The sequence below is a fragment of the Leuresthes tenuis genome, unplaced genomic scaffold (assembly GCF_036924035.1).
Source record: "Leuresthes tenuis unplaced genomic scaffold, fLeuTen1.0.hap1 SCAF_22, whole genome shotgun sequence".
Classification (NCBI taxonomy): Eukaryota; Metazoa; Chordata; class Actinopteri; order Atheriniformes; family Atherinopsidae; genus Leuresthes; species Leuresthes tenuis.
Window position 1 is genome coordinate 19783265 of NW_027325376.1, and position 25347 is coordinate 19808611.

The 25347-nt window shown below is 40.0% G+C and overlaps 1 protein-coding gene across 3 annotated transcripts in view; it reads right to left on the minus strand.

Moving 5' to 3' along the window:
• Positions 1 to 913: 913 nt before the first annotated feature.
• The window catches only part of afap1 (actin filament associated protein 1), a 123826-nt gene continuing 99392 nt past the window's right edge, over positions 914 to 25347 (minus strand). For 2 of the 3 annotated variants that reach the window (XM_072376976.1, XM_072376975.1), the window contains exons 7-17: positions 21238 to 21318; positions 19832 to 19907; positions 16990 to 17142; positions 16617 to 16828; positions 15864 to 16009; positions 15407 to 15521; positions 9862 to 9991; positions 8702 to 8866; positions 8360 to 8550; positions 8079 to 8246; positions 914 to 4194 (exon numbers count right to left, since the gene is read on the minus strand). In XM_072376976.1, the coding sequence (XP_072233077.1) occupies positions 4168 to 4194; positions 8079 to 8246; positions 8360 to 8550; positions 8702 to 8866; positions 9862 to 9991; positions 15407 to 15521; positions 15864 to 16009; positions 16617 to 16828; positions 16990 to 17142; positions 19832 to 19907; positions 21238 to 21318 (1464 nt within the window). In that variant the 3' untranslated portion in view covers positions 914 to 4167. Of the gene's footprint in view, positions 4195 to 8078; positions 8247 to 8359; positions 8551 to 8701; positions 8867 to 9861; positions 9992 to 13509; positions 13854 to 15406; positions 15522 to 15863; positions 16010 to 16616; positions 16829 to 16989; positions 17143 to 19831; positions 19908 to 21237; positions 21319 to 25347 lie in introns of those variants that run through there. The other variant, XM_072376977.1, reaches the window with a different exon arrangement.

Genomic DNA, 25347 nt, shown 5'->3' on the forward strand with positions numbered 1-25347 from the left:
CAAGTAGTGCGCACACACAAAATCAAGTAGTACGCACAAATCAGATAGTACGCGCACACAAATCAAGTGCGACGCACGCACAAATGTTTTGAACACTAGAATGGGTGTTCAGACTGCCTGGCTACACCAGCATTTGCTCATGTGACATGTAACTGTTGTCTATTCAAATTAAAATGATGAAGCAATGCTAGATTTCAGTAGTGTCTGAAATGTATTAGCAGCAAAGAGTAAGAGTGTGCATATCTATTATCAAAGCAATAAGTGGCTACTTTGAAAAATCTCATATTTAAGTTTAATTTAAATCTTATATTTTTATTTTTATGGCTGCACGGTGGTGTGGTGGTTAGCACCGTCACCTTAACAGGATTCCAGGTTCGATCCCTGCCTTTCTGTGTGGAGTTTGCATGTTCTCCCCGTGTATGCGTGGGTTCTCTCCGGGTACTCCGGCTTCCTCCCACCATCCAAAAACATGCATATCAGGTTAATTGGTGACTCCAAATTGTCCCTGTGAGTGTGAGCGTGCATGGTTGTTTGTCTCGTTTGTCTCTATGTGGGACTGGCGACCTGTCCAGGGTGTACCCCGCCTTTCGCCCGATGACTGCTGGGATAGGCTCCTACCCGATTAACGGACTGATGGATGGGTTTTTATTTTTAAATATTGAATTCAAATGGAAACCCTGATGTGGCCAATTTGTGATAAACATTAAATTATACATCTACTATGTTTTTTTTTTCAATTTTGAAAAATCTTGATACAGGTGTGAAAATGGTGATATTGATGTTGCTCAGGTTCCCTGAACTTACAGGTCACTAGAAATTTATCGAACTTCACCAGTAAGTATATTGCAGTGGCAGTTCTGTCCTAAGCTTCTGATGCTCTTGATTATATTTCACAAATAAAGCACACATTCACTGCTGTTAGAGAAAAGGTTTATTCATTTATAAACAAGCATGTCTGTCACCGATGTGGAGACTGTCTGAGATATACAACAAAGAAGAGAACTTATAAGGTGCAAAAACACACAATGATGCATGAATATGTACTTTCCCAGTTCCTCTATCCCCTCTCACAATGCCCAGCAGGTTTCACAGCAGCACAACCTACTCTCTTAAAACTTAATACTTGCTGACAGAAGTCCCTGCTCGGTCCAGTCTTCATGTTAACATGCTGAGCTGCGGTTCAGACTTGTGGGATATCAGTATGACAACAGGGAGGAGACAGAAAATATTTACATGACTGTGGAGCAGAGGGTACTCTTGTGCTTTATGTAGCACAAAACCATTTGTATGTTAACATGACGGTCAGCAGTCTAAAAATAAACACCCTCTATACTCATGCAGTATCTATAAAGCAGCAAAGCTAAGGCAGTGGAGTTAAAAGTCACAAAAGAAAGCACCATGAAAATCTGACATTGATCAGTGTATGTGTGAATAAGTGTAGCAGTTTGAAAAAAGAAGTCACAGTTTTTTATTTAACAGAACACAGCAATTGGAGTTTACAGCAAGTGCCTCTATTTCAGTCAGTGTACTGTCAAAGGGGTTTGGAATGTGCCTTGAAGACATTAGGGAGCACACACACACACAGATCACAGGGCTACAGTAGACCAGCGGCATGATCACAGGAGCTAGACTGAGGAGATTTCCAAAAAAGAGTGCCAAACATGAGGGCCGCCTCGCCCAAACCTGACCTGCCTGAAGCTCTAACACACACCCCCGCTGCAGCAGCCATCCGTCAGGACATCAACAGTATATTCAAAGAAGCATAATTACTCAGTTAGCTGGGTATGTTGTAATAGCATGAATAAAGCTGCACTTAGTAGTTCTCCACACCAACAATTGAAGTGGACATGTGAATTATATTTACTTGCTTAAATTGATCATTTCAATACTGATTTTGCAGTTCTAGACTAATAAAGTTTATAGCTAACAATTTTTCTAAATCCCAATTGTACTATATCAGACATTGATCACTTTCCTTTTGTCCAAAAGCTGAGCAGTGCTCACTTTTCCAAGTACGTTGAAAAATGTTTTGACCACTGAAAAATTGTGCTGTCAGAAAATGTAAGGACCACAACATGAAATCTGTTTCGCATGTCTGTGCAATGTCACAACTGACTGATAGTGTTTGAGGCTGATCTAAGCAGAAGAGAGAAATAACAATTCTGACACAGAAAGTGATGACCTTTTTATTTCTGAGCGTTTTATGTGTTGCTTTGCTCAAGCCAGTCAGTTGGTCAGTCCCTACAGGAAAATAAGTGTCAACTGTTTATTTATTAATTTCCTGTACAGCTGCATTAATCTCATTTATGTCCGTCACGTCCTGGTAAATAAATCATACATTTTGCAATTTGATGACAAAAGTTCTACTTATGTGTTCATTAAAAAAGTATTCTATTTTACATTTGTGCTTTTTTGTTATTTTTTTTTTTATTCTGTATTGCTTGTTTACTTGGGGAATTTGAAAAAGCCACTCTTATTTCTTAAGTGAAATAATTATTTTTTGTCTTTACAACTGACTTCCGTTCAGCATAACTTATTTGCTACAGAAAATAATCACGACTTTAGCTGAGGAGTACTCACTCTTCAAGTGAGTTGACAAACCCTTTGACAATTAAAAAAATTGTGGAATATAAAATAACCAAAAATTCTGTGTAATTCTGTAAAATTGGTGTAATTCCAACACTAGTTTCAACACCAAGGAACCACAGTCTGTTTGAGGCTGACATAAGCAAGAGTCACAAAGCTGAGGGAATAAGAACAGATCTGGAGGAACAGCGATGACCTTTTTGATTTCCGACTGTTATCATTCACGTTTCGTTTTGGCACTAAAAAGCCTTTGACACAAAAAAACGTTAAAAGCTGAGTGCTGCAAATAAAATATTTTTAAACAAATGCTTCTTTATGAAACAGGTATGTTTAGAGATAAAGCATTCAGAGTACAGCCTGAGGTCAAATTCTGCCCAGACCACTTTAAGGACTGAAATTACACTATACATTATACATGCTTCATGTATTGTACAATGACAATAAAGCGGAACTATGTTTAATGTAAGAGAAGGACTAGTTAGCTAGACATTTATCACCTGATTTCCCAGGTTAGTTGTGGATAGCAATGTTGGGCAGGGCTGTCCATTATGGACTTTAGTCTTATATATCAACAAGATATAAAACGAAACTACCACTTATACAGACAGTCTGACGCTGCATTAGATCACTTGTTCCCCCTGCAAAGTTTCACTTTTCTCTTGTGTTCGGTGAGCTTAAAACTTGCAAAGTCCTCATCTTTGGAGGCTTTACCTGTGTAATTTATAAGAAAAAGCATTCAGCAATAAAAGTAACAAAGACTTGTACAAACCATGTCTAACTTTCTCTTTTTAAAGATTTTGCAAGCGCAAATGGACATTATTTGACTGGGAAGACAGGGGACAGGGGGAGTAGCCAGAACTCAAACCTTGAGTCTCCATAGATACAGACATATAATCTGCTTAACCAGTTGAGCTATACAGCATCAGATCCAACAACCATGTATCTCCTGCCAAAACGTCTTGCAGCCACAGCTCAACCTTGTGCTCTTTCATATGTGTTTTCATTGTAATCCTAATGATGTTAAGTAATCTGCTTCTTTAAATACCCATAAGGGAAGCTATATTCTTGTTCAGCTGGTGTGTGTACTGTGACTCTCAAGGATGTATATCATTGAATAACAACTGACAGACCTGTAAGAACCTGGTTTGTGTGGATAGCCACAAATTCTAGCAAAATACTTTAAATACATCAACATAAATAAGGGGAAGTCAGTATTTCCTTGAAACATTTACAAATAAATACTTGGTTTTGATTTTTTTTTCTTTTAGACTCAAACTGCGGGAACAGATTTTGAGAGAGAGAGAAAAAGAAAGTTGATTGCTTAATAAGAAATGACAGCGGACAACACAAGTTGCACAACTCAGCACACTAAGCATGCTTGACAGCATAGAAGTTTAACAAGGTTGCTGTGTCTGTATGTTGTGATACTTACAGTATATGAAACCCAGCTCACACTAATGCTATAGTTGTGTCCTTGTCAGCAACTTCTGACTCTATGAACAGTTTTAAATAAATATATACACAATGTCTTCAACAGAAAAAAAGGAGTGAAAATTAAGCTGATGTGGAGACTGGAGTGGTTTATGTGCCCGTCTTCTGCTCCCATTCCTGCAAGACAAACGCAGACTCGGTCAGTTTCCGTACTTTGACATGGTTTGCATGCGTTTGTGTTTGATGAGCTGCAACAGCTGATGTGATGCAGGTCTTTGCATGAAAGTGGAACTTGTAATGGACTACATGTTCAATCCATCAACAAAACTTTATATTTAAAAATGATAACAAAAAGTCAGACTGCCTCACTTCTTGCCTTGTCCCATGATAAGCCAGCACTAGTAACTGAGTTGCTGGCAGATACAAATGACAAGGCAACTTTGTAGCTATTGGTTTCAACAGTATGGTAGCAGCCATAGACAGCAGGAACAGCCAAGCCTACAGTTGGTAGCATACAGCAAAATCTGTTGTTAGAGACCAAACTAGCTTAGCTACCATAGCTTCTACAGCTAGTTTGGCTGTAGAGGCTAAGGTATTGAGGTATTGTGTAGAGGAGATAGTACACATTAATGTAATGTGCAGAGGGTGGTGGGGGTAGGGGAATCAGTGTCAATGGGGGTCTCTGGTCTTGTTTATGAGGCCAGCTGCAGAGGGGAAGAAACTGTTCTTGTGGCGTTAGGTTTTGAAGGTGATGGACCGCAGCCTCCTGCCAGAGGGGAGTGGGTCGAAGAGTTTGTGTCCGGGATGGGAGGGGTCAGCTGCAATCTTGCCTGCACGCCTCATGGTCCTGGAAGAGTGCAGATTCTGGAGACTTGAGGGGTTGCAGCCAATCACCTTCTCAGCAAAGTGGATGATACCTTGCAGTCTGGCCTTGTCCCTGGCCGTGGTGTACCAGACGTTGATGGAGGAGGTGAGGACGGACTCGATGATGGCAGAGTAGAAGTGCACCAACTTCGCCTTTGGCAGGTTGAATTTCCTCAACTGCCTCAGGAAGTTCATCCTCTGCTGCAGTTTTTTGATGATGGAGCTAATGTTCAATTCCCACTTCAGGTCTTGGGTGATGATGGAGTCCAGGAAGTAGAAAGACTCCACAATGTTCACTGGTGATTCATACAGAGTGATGGGGGTAGGTGGAGTTGCCCTCTTCATAAAATTCACAATCATCTCCACTGTCTTGATAGTCTTGAGCGGTAAGTTGTTCTCCCTGCACCAGATCTTCAGATGATCAGTCACCTGTAGGCGAACTCGTCCCCACCAGAGATGAGTCTGATGAGGGTTGTGTCATCCGCGAACTTCAGTAGCTTGATGAACTGGTAACTGGAGGTGCAGCTGTTTGTGTACAGGGAGAAGAGCAAAGGAGAAAGAGCGCAGCCTTGAGGGGAACCCTGTCCAGGATGGAGAGAGGTGTCACTATGGACGGGGGAGGAGGTGTCCCTGTGAGTGGATAAGAGCCTAAAGCTCCTGCTGAGGTGGGGTGGGTGGAGTTCCTGGGCTGTGGCTGGTGAGTTACAGCCCCCCAGGCTGTAGGTCTATAGTTCATTATCTGTCTGAGCCCGTTCCAGACAGAAGCAGAGTCGTTAGCCAAGAACTGATTTCGTAGCTTCTCAGAGTACTGTCGTTTAGCATCTCTTATCGCTTTGGTAAACAGTGTAGTCCAGATAGGCCAGTAGGTCCTCCACAGCCTTGCTGGTCCACTTCTTAGTCCTCAATACTGTTTGTATTTAGGGAGTTTGTGATTGAGTTTCCCTTTGCTCAAGTCACCAATAACTAAAGAGTCCGGGTATATCCTCCACACACAGTATCTGGTTGGCGAGTGTACGCTGCGCGTTCTGAGCGCTGGCCAGCGGTGGAATGTAAACACCGACCAGACTGAATGAAGCAAACTCACGTGGGGGAATATAAGGGTTTTGCGTTTGATGATTAAAGTTTCCAGAACAGGAGAACAGTGCTGTAGGATCACTGTCTCATCTTTACACCAGCCGCTGCTAGTATAAAAACAGATTCTTCCACCTTTCGCTTTGCCGGAGAGTTTTGTGTTGCGGTCCGCTCTGAAGAGTATGGAGTATGGCTATGGATCCACACAGCCACGTCTCTGTGAAGCACAAAACGGAAGATGAAGATTCAAGAAGAAAAGTCTCTGTTTTTCCTCATGAGCAACTGTAGTTTGTCCAGTTTGTTGCACAGTGAATGCACATTGGAGAGAAATATTCCAGGCAACGGTGTACGAAAGCCTCGTCTGTGGAGTATCACAAGCACACCAGTGTGTCTTCCTCTCCTCGGGCGTTTCACTGCAAGAGCAAAGGTGAGCGCACCTTTGACCAAAAAGTCCAATAATTCCACTGATGCACAGAGAAACGTGGGAAATAAAAACACTGGAGTTGTTTCCCTGATCTTCATGAACTCTTCTCTGGAGAAAGAGCTTCGTGTATCGCAGCAGAAACCAGAATTTAAACACGAAACAAACAAAAACAAGGTGCACCAACACACTGAGGCTGCTGTCTGTGGCGCCATCTTGGATGGGATCTGATGATATCTGTGGTAAGGAATAGTATCCACAGGAGTATCCACAGGCCCTGGAGGATATATTGCTAACCGGACTCTTCAGAGCACCCTCAAATGTTCTACAACCACGTCCTGACTATTCAGAGCTGGCCACATGAGGAAGACCTACTCAGTACAAAGCAAGTGGTCATAATGTTATGACTGATTGGTGTGTAGCCTCTGCCACCTGACCGACAGGTTTGAATTTTGTCCTTTTTAATGTGCTATACATTTCTGGCCCAAGCATAACCTGCCTCTGCACTGCTCAACCTGAACCCTGCTGATTTGCTTTTATATATATATATATATATATATATATATATATATATATATATATATATATATATATACACAAATATATATACAAATTTTTATGAAAACAATTTCGTACAAACAGATATAAAATGCAGAGTACGTCACCAAAAGTATAAGGACACTAACATTAAACCCACAAGTAAAGACTTTGTTATTGTTGATAAAGATTCAACAAGGGTAGGTTTCTGGTCGACATCTTCACCTGCAGGAGCATCATTCAGAATCCAAATGCATCCTACAACAACAAAAGCTACATCCAAGTACAACACAGACTGACAACAGCAAAATGTGGCTGCTTGGTGATAAACAAAAACTGCTGGTAAGTCAGATCTAATTTTTTTTATTTTATTAGGCAACTTTTTAACTTCACTGGCTGGTTTAAAGGGGAACTCCGGTATTTTTAAACTTTGACTTTATTTCTGGCATGAAATACACAGCTCATTCACTCCGGTAAGGATGTCCATTGTACTCAAAGTTGTCGTCCACGTCGTCAAAATCTGATAAAAATCCTGCCATGTTGCACCAAACTATCAGTAGCAAACTACGTGTGAAGTTAGCCGACTGTCACAGAGCACGGAGTTAATAAGCTGTGCATGACGTCATCCCAGTAGACGAGTGTGTAGAAAGTCCTCTATAAGCCCCCCGACAGCCGCCAATAACAACAACATAGCAGCTATGAGCTAACAGTGCAATAGTATGCGTTCATTCATCCATTCGTCTTAAAGTATTGGTGAAACAAAGACAGATAATGCCTTATTTACAGGCTGCATCGTCTATGGCCCCATTCACTCCATTATATGGATCTCGAGGAATCTAAATATCTTCCGAAGGACGCCGACTTTCACCAAACTGTTCTTGGTGAGTAGATAAACATATTTCATGCCAGAAATAAGGTCTAGGTTTAAAAATACCGGAGTTCCCCTTTAAACTTACTGCCCCTCGGTCAGCACAAATACCAATGTGTAAATTGTGATGAATATTGCAGTCTGCTCCCCTGTTCATCACAAAGATGCTGGATTGGAAACCTCTTTCTTGAATGAGTTGGGTTGGTGCATAGATGAATGAGTGCACCGCATAGTTTTGCTCACCTACTGTAGTGAACATGGAGTAATGAAAGCAGAGGTGGGACCAGTATGAGCTCTGACCTTAGCCTTCCTGAGGACGTGTCCCCGGACAGGTGAGGGCTTCTGGTTGCCCTGCTGCCGACGGAGCAGCGATGCACTGTTGACTGGCAGGGAGCAGGACTCAGTGTCACTGGTGTCACAGCTGGAGAGGGGAGAAGACTCCTGTGTTCGTCGAAGCATTGCAGGTGACTAAAAACACAAACCAAAAAAAATCAGCCTGCTAATGTGGTAGCTTGCTAGTGAGCTAATTTCCAAACTGCTGTGAAAGAAGGAGGGCATACAAATGAAGCAGGAGTTCTGACCTGGAGACCGGAGGAGCCAGCTTTCGGTTCGATGGTGAGGCCCAGGGTGACCCCTCCGCTTAGGGCTTTTTTCAGGCACTCCTTCACTTCTGTCAGCTCCAGCTCCAGGTTCACTCGCTCCTCCTCCTTCTGCCTGCACTCATCCTCTACCCTCTTCAGTCGCTCTGACAGCAATGCCTGTGAGCGCTTGCCTGATGAGAGAAGAGATCGCTTTAAAAAAATTTATTACGCAAGATGCTGTGAAGAAATTAGAGGGATTTTTTTTAAAGTAGACACTTCACTCTCCTGCTCTTTCAGTTTTTAGACAGGACTCTTCATACCAAACCCTTTGGCCTGTCTTACCAGCAGCAGCCTCCACAGCGGTGCGCAAGTCTCTCCTCTCTTTCTTTAGCTGGTTCAGATGGTTCCTGATCTCCTGCTTCTTCTTCATCAGCTCTTCCTCTTTGGACTGCAGTCGCTTGGCATCAGCCTCCACGCGGTTCTTGCCGTACTTACACTGCTCCGCATCTGCACAACAAAGACAAAGGAGATAACAAGAAGATGACAAGACAAGAAGATGAAGTCATTTGACAGTGAAGGTTGAGATCCATAAATGTTTAGGAAAATGGAGAATTGGGGCATCATGGGAGATGAACTGCCACTACTCACAGCCACAGCCACAGAAATTAATTATCAGGACTATCTCCTCCATTCCTGGAAAATACAGTGATGGTAACCATCCAACATGTGCGTCTATGTGGATGCACTTTGTTTAGGGTTCTTTAGCTGTTTAGTTTCTTTAGCTAGGCATTTTTTTAACTGGCTCTGTATGAATTGGACCAATTTGGAATTGAATTTTAATTGGCTTCAATGGCACTGTATCTTTGAAGTGCCTGAACTGAACTGAATTGAAAGGATTGTTCAATTAAACTGTTGGGAATCTTACAATTCCAATTCAATATGACACTTTTGCTATTTCCATTCACATTTGGAGGAATAACAAGCTACACAAACAGTTTCAGTCTTATCGTTTACACATTGAGCAGAAGAATACTACTCTAAAGCACGAGAATTAACGCAACCATGTGTCCCTGTCCTCCAGCAATGTTGGCTCTCGGTGCTGTTATCCTGTCTACCTGAGAGCAACTCTAATTAAGGCAACAGGCTCAAATCTGGCCTGAGTGCATCACATGGATCCTCTCAAGGGTGGGATAGGTTTTAAGTTTGAGTTGTTTACTACCCCTACTTAAACCAGCTGTAATTTAGACATCTTACATTTTCCAAATTGTTGTGGAGTAGAGTTTTTCTAGAGGGCAATCAACAGTGGTGAGGCTGGGACTGGGAAGCCAGACACACTGTCTGCTGCTCACTCACAGCACAGACCTGAGTGGAAAAACTAAACCAATGTCAAACGTTATAATGGTGCAGATAGTCCAAACCTGCTTTAAAAAAAGAAATCCCACTATACATGCTTTTCCTTCTCTGTCACATTTTTATAGTGGGAATCTGATACCACCACTTACTGGAGTTGTTGCGTTTCACAGATGCCGTCCCATTTGTCCCACTTACTCCATTCTTCTTGGGCTGACTCTTTGGCACTGCTTTCTGCTTTGATGCCATACCATTGGTTGTTGTTCCCTTCTTTCCCTTTAGCTTTTTGAAGCAGAAAAAAAGAGTGAGATTTTTTAAATAACTGTACCAATATCACAGAACAGTTAAAACAACACACGTAACAAATGATCCTAGAAAGTGAACATATGAAATTGTGCTCCACTAAAAGATTCCTCTGATTAAATGCTGGACATTTAAAAGATGAAACAGTCATTTATTTGATATGGAAACATTAACCCTGGCAAAACAAGACTTGATTTTCTCCTGAAGCATATGCTGAATAAATCAATGCCAAGTAAATGGTGTGTGGAGCAAAGTTTATGGTCATTGTCACAGTACATGGAAAATCAGGTGTTTTGGTGTAATTTTGGCCTCTCATACACCTCCTGGTTATTGTACCCATTCATGCACTGTCTGAATACAGGAAGTGCTATAGAAAAGAGTGTGTGAGCAGGTCTGTCTCTACAAGCATCTGTATGACCCATCAAAACACAAGAAGGTACAATTGCTGATAATAACATCAAATACTCCCTAAAAGTAAATCGGAGAAGTTAAACTTGTGTAGTTATTCTTGTGCTTGAAAGATCAGTGTATATTGTTGTGGGAAGTGGTGTCAGTTTCTTAACAGCAACACCTACTGTTTAAGATGAAGACAGCAGCAGATGACTGTCCCAACCCCAGTATAATTGTTTATGACTCTCTGCTGACGTCACAATTTGATCATGCAATAACAGATGTGTTGAGCAAAACGAGCTAATAAAAAACATACTATCAGTGCTGGAAGACTATTTCATCTGCGTTGTAAATTGTTGCTCCGCCAGTTTGAGCATGATAAGTGTCTTTGAATCAGGACCTTGCATTCACTTATTGGTTTCAATGCAGAGGTATGCATTCTAAAACAGATATGACATCAGTAAGCGACTAGCTCAATTATGCATTCTGCTCTTTCAAGAATTGTTTCATTTTTTTCCAGCAGTGTCAGAACTAAAATAAACTAATTTTGCAGCCTATCCCAGTGGTCATCAGGTGAGAGGTGGGGTACACCCTGGACAGGTCGCCAGTATATCACAGGGCCCTTCTGTTTATAGTTTAGCCAAATGTACTGCTAATGTATTAAAAATTCTATTCAATACTAGGGATGCAACAGTACTTGATAATATATTGAACCGTTTGGTCTGCTATGCACGGGACAATACACCCTTATGACCACGGGTTTTCGGTTTTGCAATTCATTTTGCACTGATGCTTTACAGTCCACAGTGTGTGCCTGTCCAGGCAGGTGAAAAGCCCTCCCCGCAATATGCGAGTTAATGTTCAATCACTATTGTGCCTCCACCCACGAACTCAGTCACATTGTTGTAACTGGTGGCAGAAAAAAGAAAACAAAGAGACATGGCCAGCACTAGCGGAGGAGATAGAGATAGGTAAAGTAGTCTTCTCAAGTTAAAATGGAGGTCAAAAAGAGGAAGTTAAGAATTCAGTGCATATATATATATATACTGTATAGTATATAAATTATGAAAATTATAAAAGATTATGCTAGATAAATGAAAATACTTTTTCGGAATTTATATTTTGTTATTTTGTATTTATATTTCCATATAAATTTATGGAGATATAACATGGAATTAATTAAATTAATTCTTATTTGTTTTGTTCAAATCATTTCATATAGCTGCAGTCTGCTGTACAAGGATAAAAATTTACTTCTTATAGTGGAGCCGCACTTTGTGGTCTTGGAGGCGATGTTAACACCCGTTGGCTGTGCCACCCACAGCCCATGCATCAAAGCAGTGGTGGGGAGGAGGTGGAGCTCCATTCAAAACTATGAGGTAGCTTATATCGTTGTGGAGGCAGGGTGGCACTTAGAACCAGGCTGTAAAAATATAAATTACACATGTAGCCAACCATGGTTGTAAAGAGGAGGAAGGAAAGACAATGTGTGTGAAAACCACACAAACCCAGACACACGTTGTCCACACATACATACATTATACGTACTCTAAAACAAGACTCAGTAATCAATTCAGTACTTAGAAGCAACGTCTGTAACAATCGTGACAAGATTTCCAAATCCAGGACATGGGAGTCATTTCATGCCCAGTCATGGTGATAATTTAATTACAAACTACAGCAGCAGGGAAAACCTTTTCACAGGCTGGTGGGGAGAGACACGAGCTGCTGGATGGCCAACATCAACACCTCGTCCAGTGAGTCATAGCCTGCTGCTGCTGCAATAATAATCAGCTTTCTCCTCCCCTCTGCCAAGCAGCTTTCACTCACACATTTGCCTCACGTAAATTAGTCAGTTCAATTTCATTATCCTGTGTTGACAGAGTGCAGTACATTAGTTATTTTTTTTGGTTTCACAAACAAATCAGCTCCAGGTTTCTCAGGAACCTGGGATGGATGGGATTATGTACAGTGTTAAACCAACAGACAATCATCTGTTAACTCCATATTGATTTGGTTTTCCAGATTGGTAGCTTCGCTTGCGGCTGCAGTTACTTTCAGGAAGCTCCAGCAGACCAAAAAGTATAAGTTAATGCAGCTAACAACATTTTAAAAAAGAAAAAATTATGGCTGTCAAAAGGAACGTGTTAACGCGAGATGATTATTTTCAGGAATTAACAGCGATAATTTTTTTTAAGTATTAACGCAATTTCCGTCCTATTTTACCCACAATTCAATCCCACAGTCATTGTCGCATAAACAGCATGGCTGACATGAGCGACATGGTGGAGTCCAAAGAACCCATTGGCACTCTGGATGGACAGTTCGAGTATAAAAAGAACAAATATGGAACAGTAAACAAACATGTTGTGGTTTGCTCACACAGCAGGAAGGACTTTTCCTTTCACCTCAAGCCTTAAGTATCATCTTAACGCCAAGCATTCATTGGGGCTTCAGGTATTTCGTCTGGCATGCTTCAGACCACCCTAACCGAACACAGGGCATTAAGTAAGACAACATTTGAAGACTGTAGACCGACTAATATTGTCGAGGACACGGGCATCGCAGAAGTTTTGAAAGTGGCAACTTTCGACGCATTCTACAAGCCACCGTCAAGAGGCAGTGTTTACTAAAATCAACAAACTTTATGACACTAAAAAGAAAATGAAGGAAGAAGATTTAGCTTCAGCGGAATATGTTGCTTTGACAGGAGACCACTAGACCTCCGTGAGTAACAACAATCATCTGGGTGTGACGGCGCACCACATCACTAAAAACTGGGAACTTAAGTAATTTGCTTGAACTATTATGAAACAGAAGAGACACTTTGTAGAGACGTGTGCTCAAAAAAGTTCCATTCATTTATTCTGAATTTACAAAGAAAAAGAACAATGAACAAGTTGCCAAAATTGTTGTTGTTTTAATATACCTGCGTCTTGTCATTTATCTTTCTGTTCTAAACACAATACACAGAAAATGTGAATTTTTCAGTCATATTTATGAATGGGATTACGGTAATAAAAATTAATTCACAGCAACCCTGTGATTAATTATATTAAAAAATGTAATCGTTTGACAGCCCTAGAAAAAAAGTTATCTGCTAGATATACTAATATAGATGTTAGCATCAGTTAGAAGAAACTCTCAATATACTGAACTAAAGGAGAAAAACGGAAGAGAGGATTAGGAGAACAGTGTTAGTCACCTGAGTGGTGTCTTTAGTTTTACAGTCAGCAGAGAGGAACTTGGAGGATATTTTACAAACAGGAGTTTTGTAGTAAGCAGTAGAAGAAGTGGAAGAGGAAGCAGAAGTGGAGGAAGGCTTGGGAGGACAGTGGTTGGCCAGTTTGGGAGCAGGCATGTTCTCATATAGGTCAGCATTCTCATAATGCACCTCCTCTTTCAGCTGACATCCCATTGTGCTGGGACTGGAGTACAGCACCTTTGGCTCCTGGGTTAGACGCATGCAAACAAGAAAAGAGAAGATAAACAAAGAAAACAAAGAAAAGAAAAAGAAAAAGTAAAAGGAGGAAATCACATCAAGAGAACAGATGATGCAGTATATGGTTAGTAGCATCAGTATTATTGCAGTATATAACATTAAAGGGGAATAATTTGTCCTAATTGGCCCAGCACTTAACAAAACAATGTCTTCAGACACACACTGTTCTGGATCTCCAACTGATAAATAAGTTTCTGTAACACAAGGCCCTCTAAGCCCTCAAAAAGAGTCTAATATATTCTAGAAATTATTTGTTATTATAAAAATGACCAACTTGAACTAAACTGAGTGTTTCTAGAGAGAAACTTCTTAAATTGTTCATCAAGTTTGTGCTAGATTGTAAAAGTTTAACTGAAAGAGGACATTTTTTTTTCAAGCTATCAGAACTTTTCAAGCTGTGTATTGTTGGGACGCAAATGAAGTGAGTTCAGCTCTGTGATTGGTTGGCTCTCTGAAGGATGACCAAGGGCAGTATTTTAGTGATTCTATGGGATATCTGTTTGAAGTGACACTTATACTGATAAATCATATTTTTTCTGTAGATTAGTGGGCTGTTTCATTAACAAAATGTGTGAAAAGTTCTGTCTGTTTTGAGATCACAAATCATAAACTATCTGCTAACTTTTCAGTATAAAATCTTACGTAATCACGTAATGCTCTGAGCTGGAGGTGCTAACCTTGGGAAGATCAACATTGGAGGAGAATTAGGTGCTGAAATACAAGGCTCTTAAGAAACAATTTGAACAACTACAGCATGGTAGTTCCTTGATGACAGGACAACTAATGCACTTTCCTGATGAGACTGTATCCTGTCTGTCTCAGAGGGATCCCAGGAAAGAGATGAATTTAAGAATTTAGGGAGTTTATCCAGGTCAGCCGATTAGCATCAGTTTTTGCCGTCGTTACAAGGTAAAAGATTATTGCTGTACCAGCTGCTCTTATTCTGGCTGCTGCGCCCACTGTCTTCTAGGCTGTATTAAAGTTTTTTGGGGAAAACGGTCATTATACTTAATCAGTGATTATTTACCAAGGTCCTGATCATAATTCATATTTACCTTCAATCTACTTAATAACAGCTTTTCCAAAAAATCTAATCACAAACAATATCATTACTCTTTTGTGATCACTGTAAACTTGTGAGTGTGCTCTCATACTGTGGTAAGGTATCTGTAACTGAATTGGTTTAGTATGTTTGGTTGTTGTGTTTTGTACTTCAGTCCATTGTCAGGTGCACAGCTGGAGTGATAGTGTTAATACTGTTGAGGAGAATTTGCATTTTGGCCTTACTATTACAACTGAATGAGTCAATTTTTGTTGTTGGATGACAATATGAGAGGACAGCAGCAACATTATCCTGTTTTTAATTATTTTCCCTAATAAGGTTTTCGCCAAGGTTTGGAGGCTCGGAGGCTCAGTTCATTACTGATTTGTAACGTGACCTCACGTTAAATAAATTTTACTGGTAGAAATTTTACTAGCAGAACTGGCAGGTGTGTTCTCACCGTTCCATTTATAGGTACATCGTCGTAGTGCAGGGCCATACCAGTCGGGCAGGCATATCCGTTGATGGGGTTGTCCAGGTAAGGGTTGGGAGAGACGGCACGCTTACTAGTGAAACTAAAGAATAAACATTAAGGTTAATTTGTTTAAAAATCCAGATCTCTCCAGGTCTTATCAACTGTAGCTCAGGCGGAACAGTAGTGCTCTATCGATTGGAAGGTTGGTGGTTTGGTTCCCAGGACCATATGTCAAAATGTTCTTGAGCAAGACACTGAACCCTGTGTTGCCTCTGATGTGTGAATGTATGTGATAGAAGGAAAAAAAAAATAGATCTGTAGACTACGAATGTGGTTTGTTGTGTAAAAACGCTTTGAGTGGTATCAGTACAGTCAGTAATCAAGCATTTGTTCCAGGTATTAGACAGTGAAAAAAAAATAAAGAAAAAATTGTATCCCTCACCAAAAAGACTGCTTGGCCAGCTGGATGACATTAGCGGTGGTCTCCACATCAATGTAATCGTAGTGCAGGGTAGCAGGGTCAGTGGTGGAACCAGTCTCAGACAATAAAACCCCCAACCAGCGACCCATCTCCCCAGAGGAAGAAGCCTGAAGGAAGAACAAGAGTAAGCAACATTCTGGCAGCAGCAGTGGAGGGGCCGTCAGATTTCCATAACCTGACTGCAGAGGCCAAAAACATTGATGATAACAACATTATAATGATATCAACAGAAAACTACATTGATACCATTCATTTCACCTTTGTTTTTTTTATTTGTCATCTGCTTTTCTTTTTAATTTCACTTAAACTGTTCATAGCATTTCTGTCTCCCTCCTGAGTTGGGTTTATGTTTTGTAGATTTCATAGCTGCGCTCATCCTTCCCCATAGTTACGGAGGTGAGTGCTTAGGTCTTTCACAGCCTTTACTTCGCTCTGCTTGGAGATCCCCGCCCTGCCTTGCTGTGCTCTGTGTGTTTATAATAAACATCTCTTCGAATCCAAACTGACCCTGCACCCGTGTCCTGAGTCCGAGGTTCCTGACACAAGATTACCTTCAGAACTGGTATGTCATTCCACCTCTAGTGTGATGTACTGAAAACAGCTGTTCAATTACTAAAGTAAATTGATTGAAGCACAATGAAAACTTAAATTACAATGTGGAGCTTATTTTCGTGTTATATTTATTTGCGCACCAGCATGACACCAGCACCTCACCTCCAGCACTGCAACTTCTTGGCCATTGCGAAGCAAGCGGAAGGCAAATGGGTGTTTGTGGTCAAGGCCCGGGTTGACCTCGCAGCCTCGAAGTGGCAGCGAGGCAATATGGCTCTTAAGGTCATCTCGGTCCTTGTGGAGGAACAGCTGATTGTCTTTCAGACGGCACCAGCGCTCTCTCCAGCGGTTATTGGACAGCACATTCAGGTAGCCTGTCAATCAGAGCAATAAGAATAACAAGTATAGCATTTTAGAGATGCAGATCAACTTAAAATGACCAGAGAAAACAGTACACACCCCATGTGACAGTGCATGCAAGCCTTTTGTAGAAATTAGTTATTGCAGTTAGTTTCCTCATTGTCTTCTGGCTTACCACATGTGGGAACGTCTTCTTCTGCAGAGGAAGTCTGTTCATCAATGGATGGCTTCTTCTTACCCAAGCTGATGATCTTGGTGATCTTCTTGCCAGCTCCCTTCCCCACGGTCCCAGTTTTCTGCTCAGACTTCGAGTTTTTCTTTGCTTTTCCTGACAGAGAATAAAATATGGCATTTAATTATTTACAATGAAGGGAAATCAGTCAAACACTGTAAATGTTTTTGTCAACAGACAATGCAGACTTAATGTGCTCTATTGTCTTTATCTAAACATAGTCCATTTATGTGAATTTTTGTTTAGATTTATTTAGATGTTTGTTTAACAGGGTGAAATGCATAAAGCTTTTCTTCATAAAATCATCTTAAGTAAATGCCATGAGTACAAGACACTTTTGCAATGCTGAAAGAGACATGAGTTCACAATCAGTCACACTGGGTTTAATCAGACCCCTATGGGTTCTCTGTTGAGCTCATTTTAAAATCCCCAGCATTTCCCTCATTCCGTTTGGCCTAGTTTCTATTTAAAAAGCAAGGGAGAGGAATGACGGGGCACATTCTGCTGGACTGAGGACTGACGTGTCCAGTTGTTAAAAAGGCTCTGTCTGAGCTGCTGTGCCTGTCTGTACAAAGTAAACAGCATCTGCCACTACTTGTTCAGCAGATACTGTGGTCTATACTGTATCTCAGCATGTGAGAGGGAAAGTCCAAGAGGAAACATAAAGAGAAAAATATATATGAGCCTCAGTGTCTACATTAAGAAGAAAAGAAAATTTACTTTGAACTTTTTCACAATGGCCAGATATGGAGGCAAAGCTGACAGAGGAGAAGAAGTGGGGGAGAAAAATATAAAGCATTCCCCTTTGCTTATGTCATACCAAGTGTCTGGACTGATTCTAGACACGTGTGTACAGAAAAATACACACTATGTAATCATGAGGCCTGGTTTAAACACACATAAAATCTGCCTGCAGCTATCAGCATCTTGCCGTTATTAACGATCAGTAGATCAAACTGTTATGATAACCAAAGAATTTCTTTGGATTCTATCCTTTTTGTTACTCTATTTTTACCATTTTTTTTTTCTATTTTGCTCCATGATTTGATATGGCAACCACTGCTTTAATTAAATAGGAAGCTGTGTATCCTAAATTTGTGTTTCTCTCATAATATGAAAAATATAGAAAGACACTTGACATATAATACAGGCCTGAGCAGGAAAGCAGACACAGATGTGAGAGTTATTTGAATCTTCTTAAAAAGGAGGGATCATTATTGTAAGGTCAACAGCTGTGATGGCAGAAACAGAATAGGTTGAATGGTTTAAGTTGACTTTTAAAGCATTCAACGCATTTTAAATCAAGAGTGAAGATCTAAATACCTTGTCACAAGTTTTCCAAGACTATACAATGTTTGATGTGCCAAAATTTTATAGCTACCTGCTGTGTCAAAGGAGAACAATATCAAGAGATCATCTGACCAAGCATGCTAACTATACTTCAAACTTGTCATTAACTGAAAAAGACAAAAAAGACCCGAATTTGTTTTCCAACTTAATTCAAAGAAAGAAGACTTTAACAAAGCAGCCAACCAGCTACAAATCATCAAGAGTTAGATACAAACAAGCTGTTAGAGAGGCTTGTGAAACATGGCATAGTGATCTTTTAGAGATGAAAAGCATACTGTACCTATGTTTCACTTCAGCTGTCCGCTGTGTGGCGCTTTGATCACTTTACCAAGGTCAGTGCCCTTCATTGAGTCATTCTAAAGAATTTTTTAAAAATCATCAAACAGGAACTTTTCCTTACAGTTGTGTGCAGATGTAACCAACCTGAGTTTCTAAATTTAGATGCATTCCAGGTTGGACTCCAGTCGGATCAAATTAATTCTACCCAGCTCTCTGGTACATTGAAATATAGGATTACTTTAAGCACATCTGGGAGATCACTGCTGATCTAACTTCTGTCTTTTCTGTAGCTTCACCAAGTAGATTCATAAACCTGTCTTACACAATCAAGGCCATAAATTGCATCTCCGACATGATGATATAAAAACCTCGTCAGATATTTGATAATTCAGACCTAATGGTGTGCAACTGAACCAAATCTAAACTGAGAAAAAAAGGAGTTTTACTTGACAATCTAAATAACAAAGCTGACCAACAAAAAAAAAAAAAAGAAATCAGATGTGTCCCACAGAGAATTTTTTTTCCTTTCCTCTGAACAAACACATGGTAAATAATGACAAACTTTTTTAACAGCATCTCTTCGTTTTGGCATGTCATTCAGTGGGGGGAGGCCATCCATGGTAACAAACAATCCAAATGCTCATTTTTCAGGCTTCATTTGTTTTTATTAAAGGCTGACCTATCCAGAGTTTGGAGAGATTCCTCCCTTAATTATGAGATAGATTACATGAAAAAAGGCTGCCGGTATTTTAAATTTAGGAGTGAATCCAAGTTATTTGTTCCCATAAACATCAAATCCTACACATCTTTTACTTAACTGTTGCTGTTTTTCTGTGCTTTAGTGTCACAATAACGGTACTGTGTGAATGCAAGATGCAGTTTCAAAGTTTAAAAATGAAAAAAAAAAAAAAGTATTTTCAGCTAAATACATGAACATTTGCAGCTGTTAGGCATAATTCTGCACTGAGCCCACTGACTTTTGTGTCCCATGTGGCCTGCAGAGTCTATTTTTAAATCCACAGTGACCCTGTAAGGGTCCTTAAACGATCAAATGCTGCAGCGGCAGTAATTTAACTAAATATCTATTATCACATCAATGCTTACCTGCTGTTATGTCTAAAAATTTAACAGTTTAACTAGTTAGTGTGACTTTCACCTTGGTCTTTGCAGTCGTTGTGTCCATTCTCATGGGTTGCTTCGCCGTCTGAGCTTGGTCGATCACATGACGCTTTCTAGCAGCAGAATTATGTACAGGAGGAAAATAATGGGTAAGCACCAGAGTATAAAGTGAACAGAACTAATGACAGATTGAGAAAGTCGCAAATTAACAAAACCAGCTGTCTGATTACTTTACCAACATCTGCAACAGGTTATATATGAGCTTTTAGACTAAGTTTGTGTTTGTTGAAGTCAGGAGAGATTTGTTATTAAAGATCTTCTGAAGGAGAAATCTTCAACCAATAAACACACATCCAGATGATTTTACCTGCTTTAAAACTGAAAACCAATAATACTTTTGTTTGATTTGTTTTTTTTTTTGCTACAGGACATATGAGCAAAAATCATCCATCAGCAATATGGCTCTTTTAAATCTACAGAGCACTACCTACAGCCCCAGAGAGATGAGGGATATGATCCAGTTTTTTTAAAAAGTTACCTATAAGGAAGGCAGGTGGTGTCATCTGCTGGTGGGAAGAGATGCGGATGGGGCAGATTCACATATTCATAGGTCTCCATTCACTCAATGAGGAAAACTGTATAAAATGATAGCCAAGCCTTCTTTTATGCATGACCATTTAAGCAAACACTGACATTCCACAGTGTATTATCGCCTCTAAGGATCACAAGAACAGTGACATAAAGAGGCTGGTGTTTGTTTTATTATCGAATCAAAGACTATTTAAACACTTATAAGATTTTTTTGGCTTTGTTCAAAATTTCTAAAACAAGTTATACCTAAAACTGCAGTAATGCAACTCTAACAATGGATCATCATTCAAAGGAGGTCACTTCCAGTAAAGAACCAATAGAGAATTATCACAGAATTCTGCAACTTTGTTTCAGCTCATTATTTTTGTTTTGTAGTCTTGCAAGCAGCACCTTTATGTTTATCAAAATTTTAGTTTTGGGTCAGCTCAAAATAAATGGTAACATTGCCATGAATGGTTCATGTTCAAATCAGGAGATTGCTTTAAAAAAATAAATAAATAAATGCAACTGTAAATTTATTTTTAATTGGAATGAGTGACAAGAGGGAGTAATGTGTACAAACATATGTTAGTGTGGGAGGCAGAACTTAAGTTTCCTGACAAGTAGCTTATTGAATGGTAACAAAGTTGAGATGACAGCTATATAATGGGAAATGTTGGACTTTCATCAAGGTACAACTTTAAAAAACAAAAATGAGTCAAGGCTAAACATTTTGCTGCTCTCAGACCTTAGAAAATCTCGATAAGTGCCAAATTGAAGCATAAGTCACAACCTAAACAAAATGAATGAGAAGAAAAAAGTGCCAATACATTTATGCATCAGCATCATCTAACAATTCGTGCTTTTATTTACCTTTTCCAGGTCAGGTTTGTGGACTGGTGATCCAGATCCATCCACATCTGCACTCCCATTAACAGACACCTCTCTCATCACCTGGAAAACATAAGGAACCATTACAAAATGAGAATATTATTTACATTAAAGTGGGGCGGTCACATTTTCACTGCAGAGTGACTTCACTTTGCACAGTACCATGTGTAGCAGGGATGGAGGACTTTTGGGTCTTATTCCTGATCATTACATCTAGGTGGATCACTTTTTCAAAAATACCCAAAAGAATTTCTGCTAAAAACTGCCACATAATGAAGCAGATCCCTTATTGCATGTAGAAAGCATACTTGGGGTGATGTGGACCACATGTACAGCCCCTCCTCCCTTTCTTATATCCCATCATGCTACTAAATGGCAGCTAAAGTATCAGAAGGCAATGCAGTCTTTGTAATCAACCAATACATTCCTGACAGCATAAAATAGGGCTTTTTAAATGGAAGAATTTTAATTTTCATAAAAATGAATCAAATCTTTTTTGAGGGCTTTAATCATTTGACTTTGACTGCACTTGGCAATGTTTGACAATTGAGATTATTTATATAATTTAATCTTTATTTTACTGTAATTTGACAGTGTTTCTTTGGTTTGCACTCCCAGAGAATGCTTGATAGCTTTACTTTTTTGGTATTTTAAAGGGGACAAGAACAGAAAAACTTTCTGTCAAACTTTATCTGTTTTTTCCCCTCAATTTTCCAGCCTCCCCCAATTTCTAGTTCACATCTTGCTGCTTTTGTTGTATCTCAGATGTGCGAGGCAAAAACTCATTGTTTTTAATTTTATGCTTACAGCACGAAACAGCAAATTATTAACAACCAGTATATTGTATATTTTAGAATATGAAAAATATTCTGATTGTCATATTTGACTCCTTGTTGGGTTTTTATTCTTTTTCCCCTCCAGTTTGTTACTGAATGTACCATCTGTCGTGCACCAGTGTTGCAGCATTACAAAAAGCAACAGCTTCTAAATACTTAAACACAGAGGAATGGAGTGATAGTGAAGCTCAGAGTTTGTGACAAAGGTATTGTTATTTTTGACATGTGTATTATCATTTTTGTTTTCCTATCAACATTAAAATTGGGCCTGTAAACACATGATTTGTGACTAGATTTGGTCTGACAGAGTGATAAGTTCTCACTGCCAGTTGTCAAACTGCAGATTTGTAGAAAGTAGAAAGTAGGCTATTTCAAAAACAGACTACCAGTCAAGTATTTTTCTAATAGTTTGGTATGTGGTAGTCTACGTTTGGTTTTCTGTTTGTTTTTTTGTAATCAAATATTTTTATTTGAACAAGAATACAAGTTACAAGCAAAAAACATGACAATCGAGACACTACAAAATTGACTGTAACAACTACACAATAGTAGAAAAATAGTAATAGTAATAGTGATAACCTTGCACGACAATAACGTGCAAGCAAAACCAAACCAAACGGACAAAACAAACAATAACAAAACAAAAAAAAAGGAGAAGAGAGAAAAGGGCACCACCTCCCACCACAGCACCACACTCACACTGGTGCGCTCTCTCAGGACTACTGACATCCAATGGAGTATATATATCTGACGTGTGCGTACAAACACACTCAATACACTCAACATACACTCAATCAGGGGAAACAATTAAGTTTAGACACACAAAAAGGCATTAAGTAACGGAAGAGCTTATCTTATAAGTTCTTTCAGTGAGTCAGCGGCTGCACTCCAGCCAACCATGGAAGCCTCACTAGCGCCATTAATACTAGCAGTTGACAGCTCTAGATAAATTACAGATGGGAATATAAGTGCCCAGTGTCTGATAGGCCTGGGACGATAACAAATTTTGCTGGACGATATATTGTCCCACAAATTATTGCTGATAAACGACATTATTGTCAACATGATAATATATCATAATAATGCATACCCTTTCAAATACAATAAACTTATTTCTCAGTGTTTTAAACATTGTAATTTCAAGAACATTTAAATACCCTAAATAAATAAAACAAACAAAAAACACTCTCAGTCTCTGTTAGCAAAAATTGCACTTGAATAAAAATTCTGTTAGCGCACATAATTTTGCGCAGTTCTGTTTATATTTACTTTGTCGACCAAACACCTCAGTGATTGTTGACTGTTGGGATGAAGGCTCTGCATCTCGAGATGTAGTTTTTTTCCCAAGCTGGGAAAACTGGGTCGGGTGGTTATGCCTTAGTTGGGCATGCAAGTTTGCTGTACTGCCTTTTTTTGTTGCCACCATTTTAGGTTTGAAGCCGAAATATTCCCACACCGGGGCTGTGGCATTTGGCTTTGCAATCATCTTTTTCCCTTGCATTGCTCCGCATGAGGCTCACTTGCTGCACTCTGTGTGTGTAGCCAATGCTAGCGGCCCAGCCTTCCCCCACACAGACAAAGTAACTGGATGACTGACAAGTCAGAGTGAACCCTCTTGTCATCCAGCCTGCTTGGGGGTGAAACGAGGAAAACAAACACGTGTGCACATGGCAATATATCAAGGCCGGCAAAATTATTGAGTTCATTTTAATTTATTGTGCAATTAATTGATTTATTGATTATCGGCCCAAGCCTCGAGTCTGATGGTGAGAGAATGGGGAGTTTTCCATCGTAAGACTATCAGCTGTAGTCTTACTTCTTGGTAGCTGTCAGGCCAGCTAGTACAGTGTGCTTTTTAAGTTTAGTAATATCAACCTCTGACAGATCAATTAGCTAAAGGACAGTCACTGGCATGGTCACTGATACTAAATCCGAACGCTTGGCTGCCACCTTGGACCAGAACTGTGAGACTGGAGGACAATTCCACATCATATGCAAAAAAGTGCCAGAGGCCTTCATAAAACATAGGCTACACAAGGGATCAGTTATCAACTTCATACAATGGAGTTTGCGAGGGGTCAAATATGTTCTGTGTACATAGTTAAAGTGGATTTGCTGATGATCGAGGTTGCGAGAAGCCTCTCTAATATTTGCCCAGACCTGTGACCAATCAAAATCAGATTGGTCCAAATTGGTGCAGTCATACCTCCATTTTCTGTTAGGTGGCAGTTCATCATAGGAGGCCTCAAGGAAGAAATGATAAAGTGCAGACACCATACCTCTCTTTTTAATTCTAGTGGCAAGTAGTTTGTACAGTGGGTAAACAGGTAATGGTTGGTGTCCCGGAGTACCATGCACCTATAAAGATGATCTAAGTTGCAGATAGAAAGAGTTTTTGGGCAAGTTATTCTCATCTCTAATGTCTTGAAAGGTGCGCAGCCCAATGTCACTATATACTTTGTCTAAAGTGCGAATATTACTCCAGGCAGAACATGAGATTGGTCTCCTCCCAATTAATAGGCCATGGTTGTTAAAGATCGGTGTAAGTGTATGCCACTTACAAGATAGGGGTGGGCGATATGGCAAAAATATCATATCACGATTTTTTAAAAATAAAATCACGATTTCGATTTTATCACAATCTTAAATTGAAAAGTGAAAAACAGACAGTTGGCTGGGCAGCTCGTACTGTGGCTCAACTACTTGAAGCAGACAGTACCATATCTTTTGCAAGATAAAAGATAACTGCTTCTCTTACCTCTTTCTATCACTTGCTTGACTTGTCATAAGAGTGCCTTTATCAAATGCCTGTGTTAATGTTGTCTGTTTTGGTCTTACGCTAGCTGCTGCCTCCGCCTGCGTTGCTGGTGCCGCCAGGCCCCTTGCTGTTTGGATCACAGCATACTGTTTGGGATGCTTCCTCTTCAAGTGATTGAACAGGTTCATAGTATTGGTTGCCACCCAACGTCCGAACCATTTCAGTGCAAACTTTGCAAATTACATTTGCTTGCGCTTGATCAGTTGCGGAAAATCCAAACCAATTCCATATAATGGAGGTTGAATTTTTTTTTGCGACCAACTCCTCCGTTTGGCTTTCAGCCGTGGCTCTCCATGCGGCTACTGCTACACACACAAACGAATACGTCTGGTGCGTCAGTGCATCAGCATAGAACTGCAATTTATAGAATGTGCCCTAGACAATCCCACGATCTCTGCAGTTTGACAGATCGTTACGGATCGTCTTCACGTTGCAATC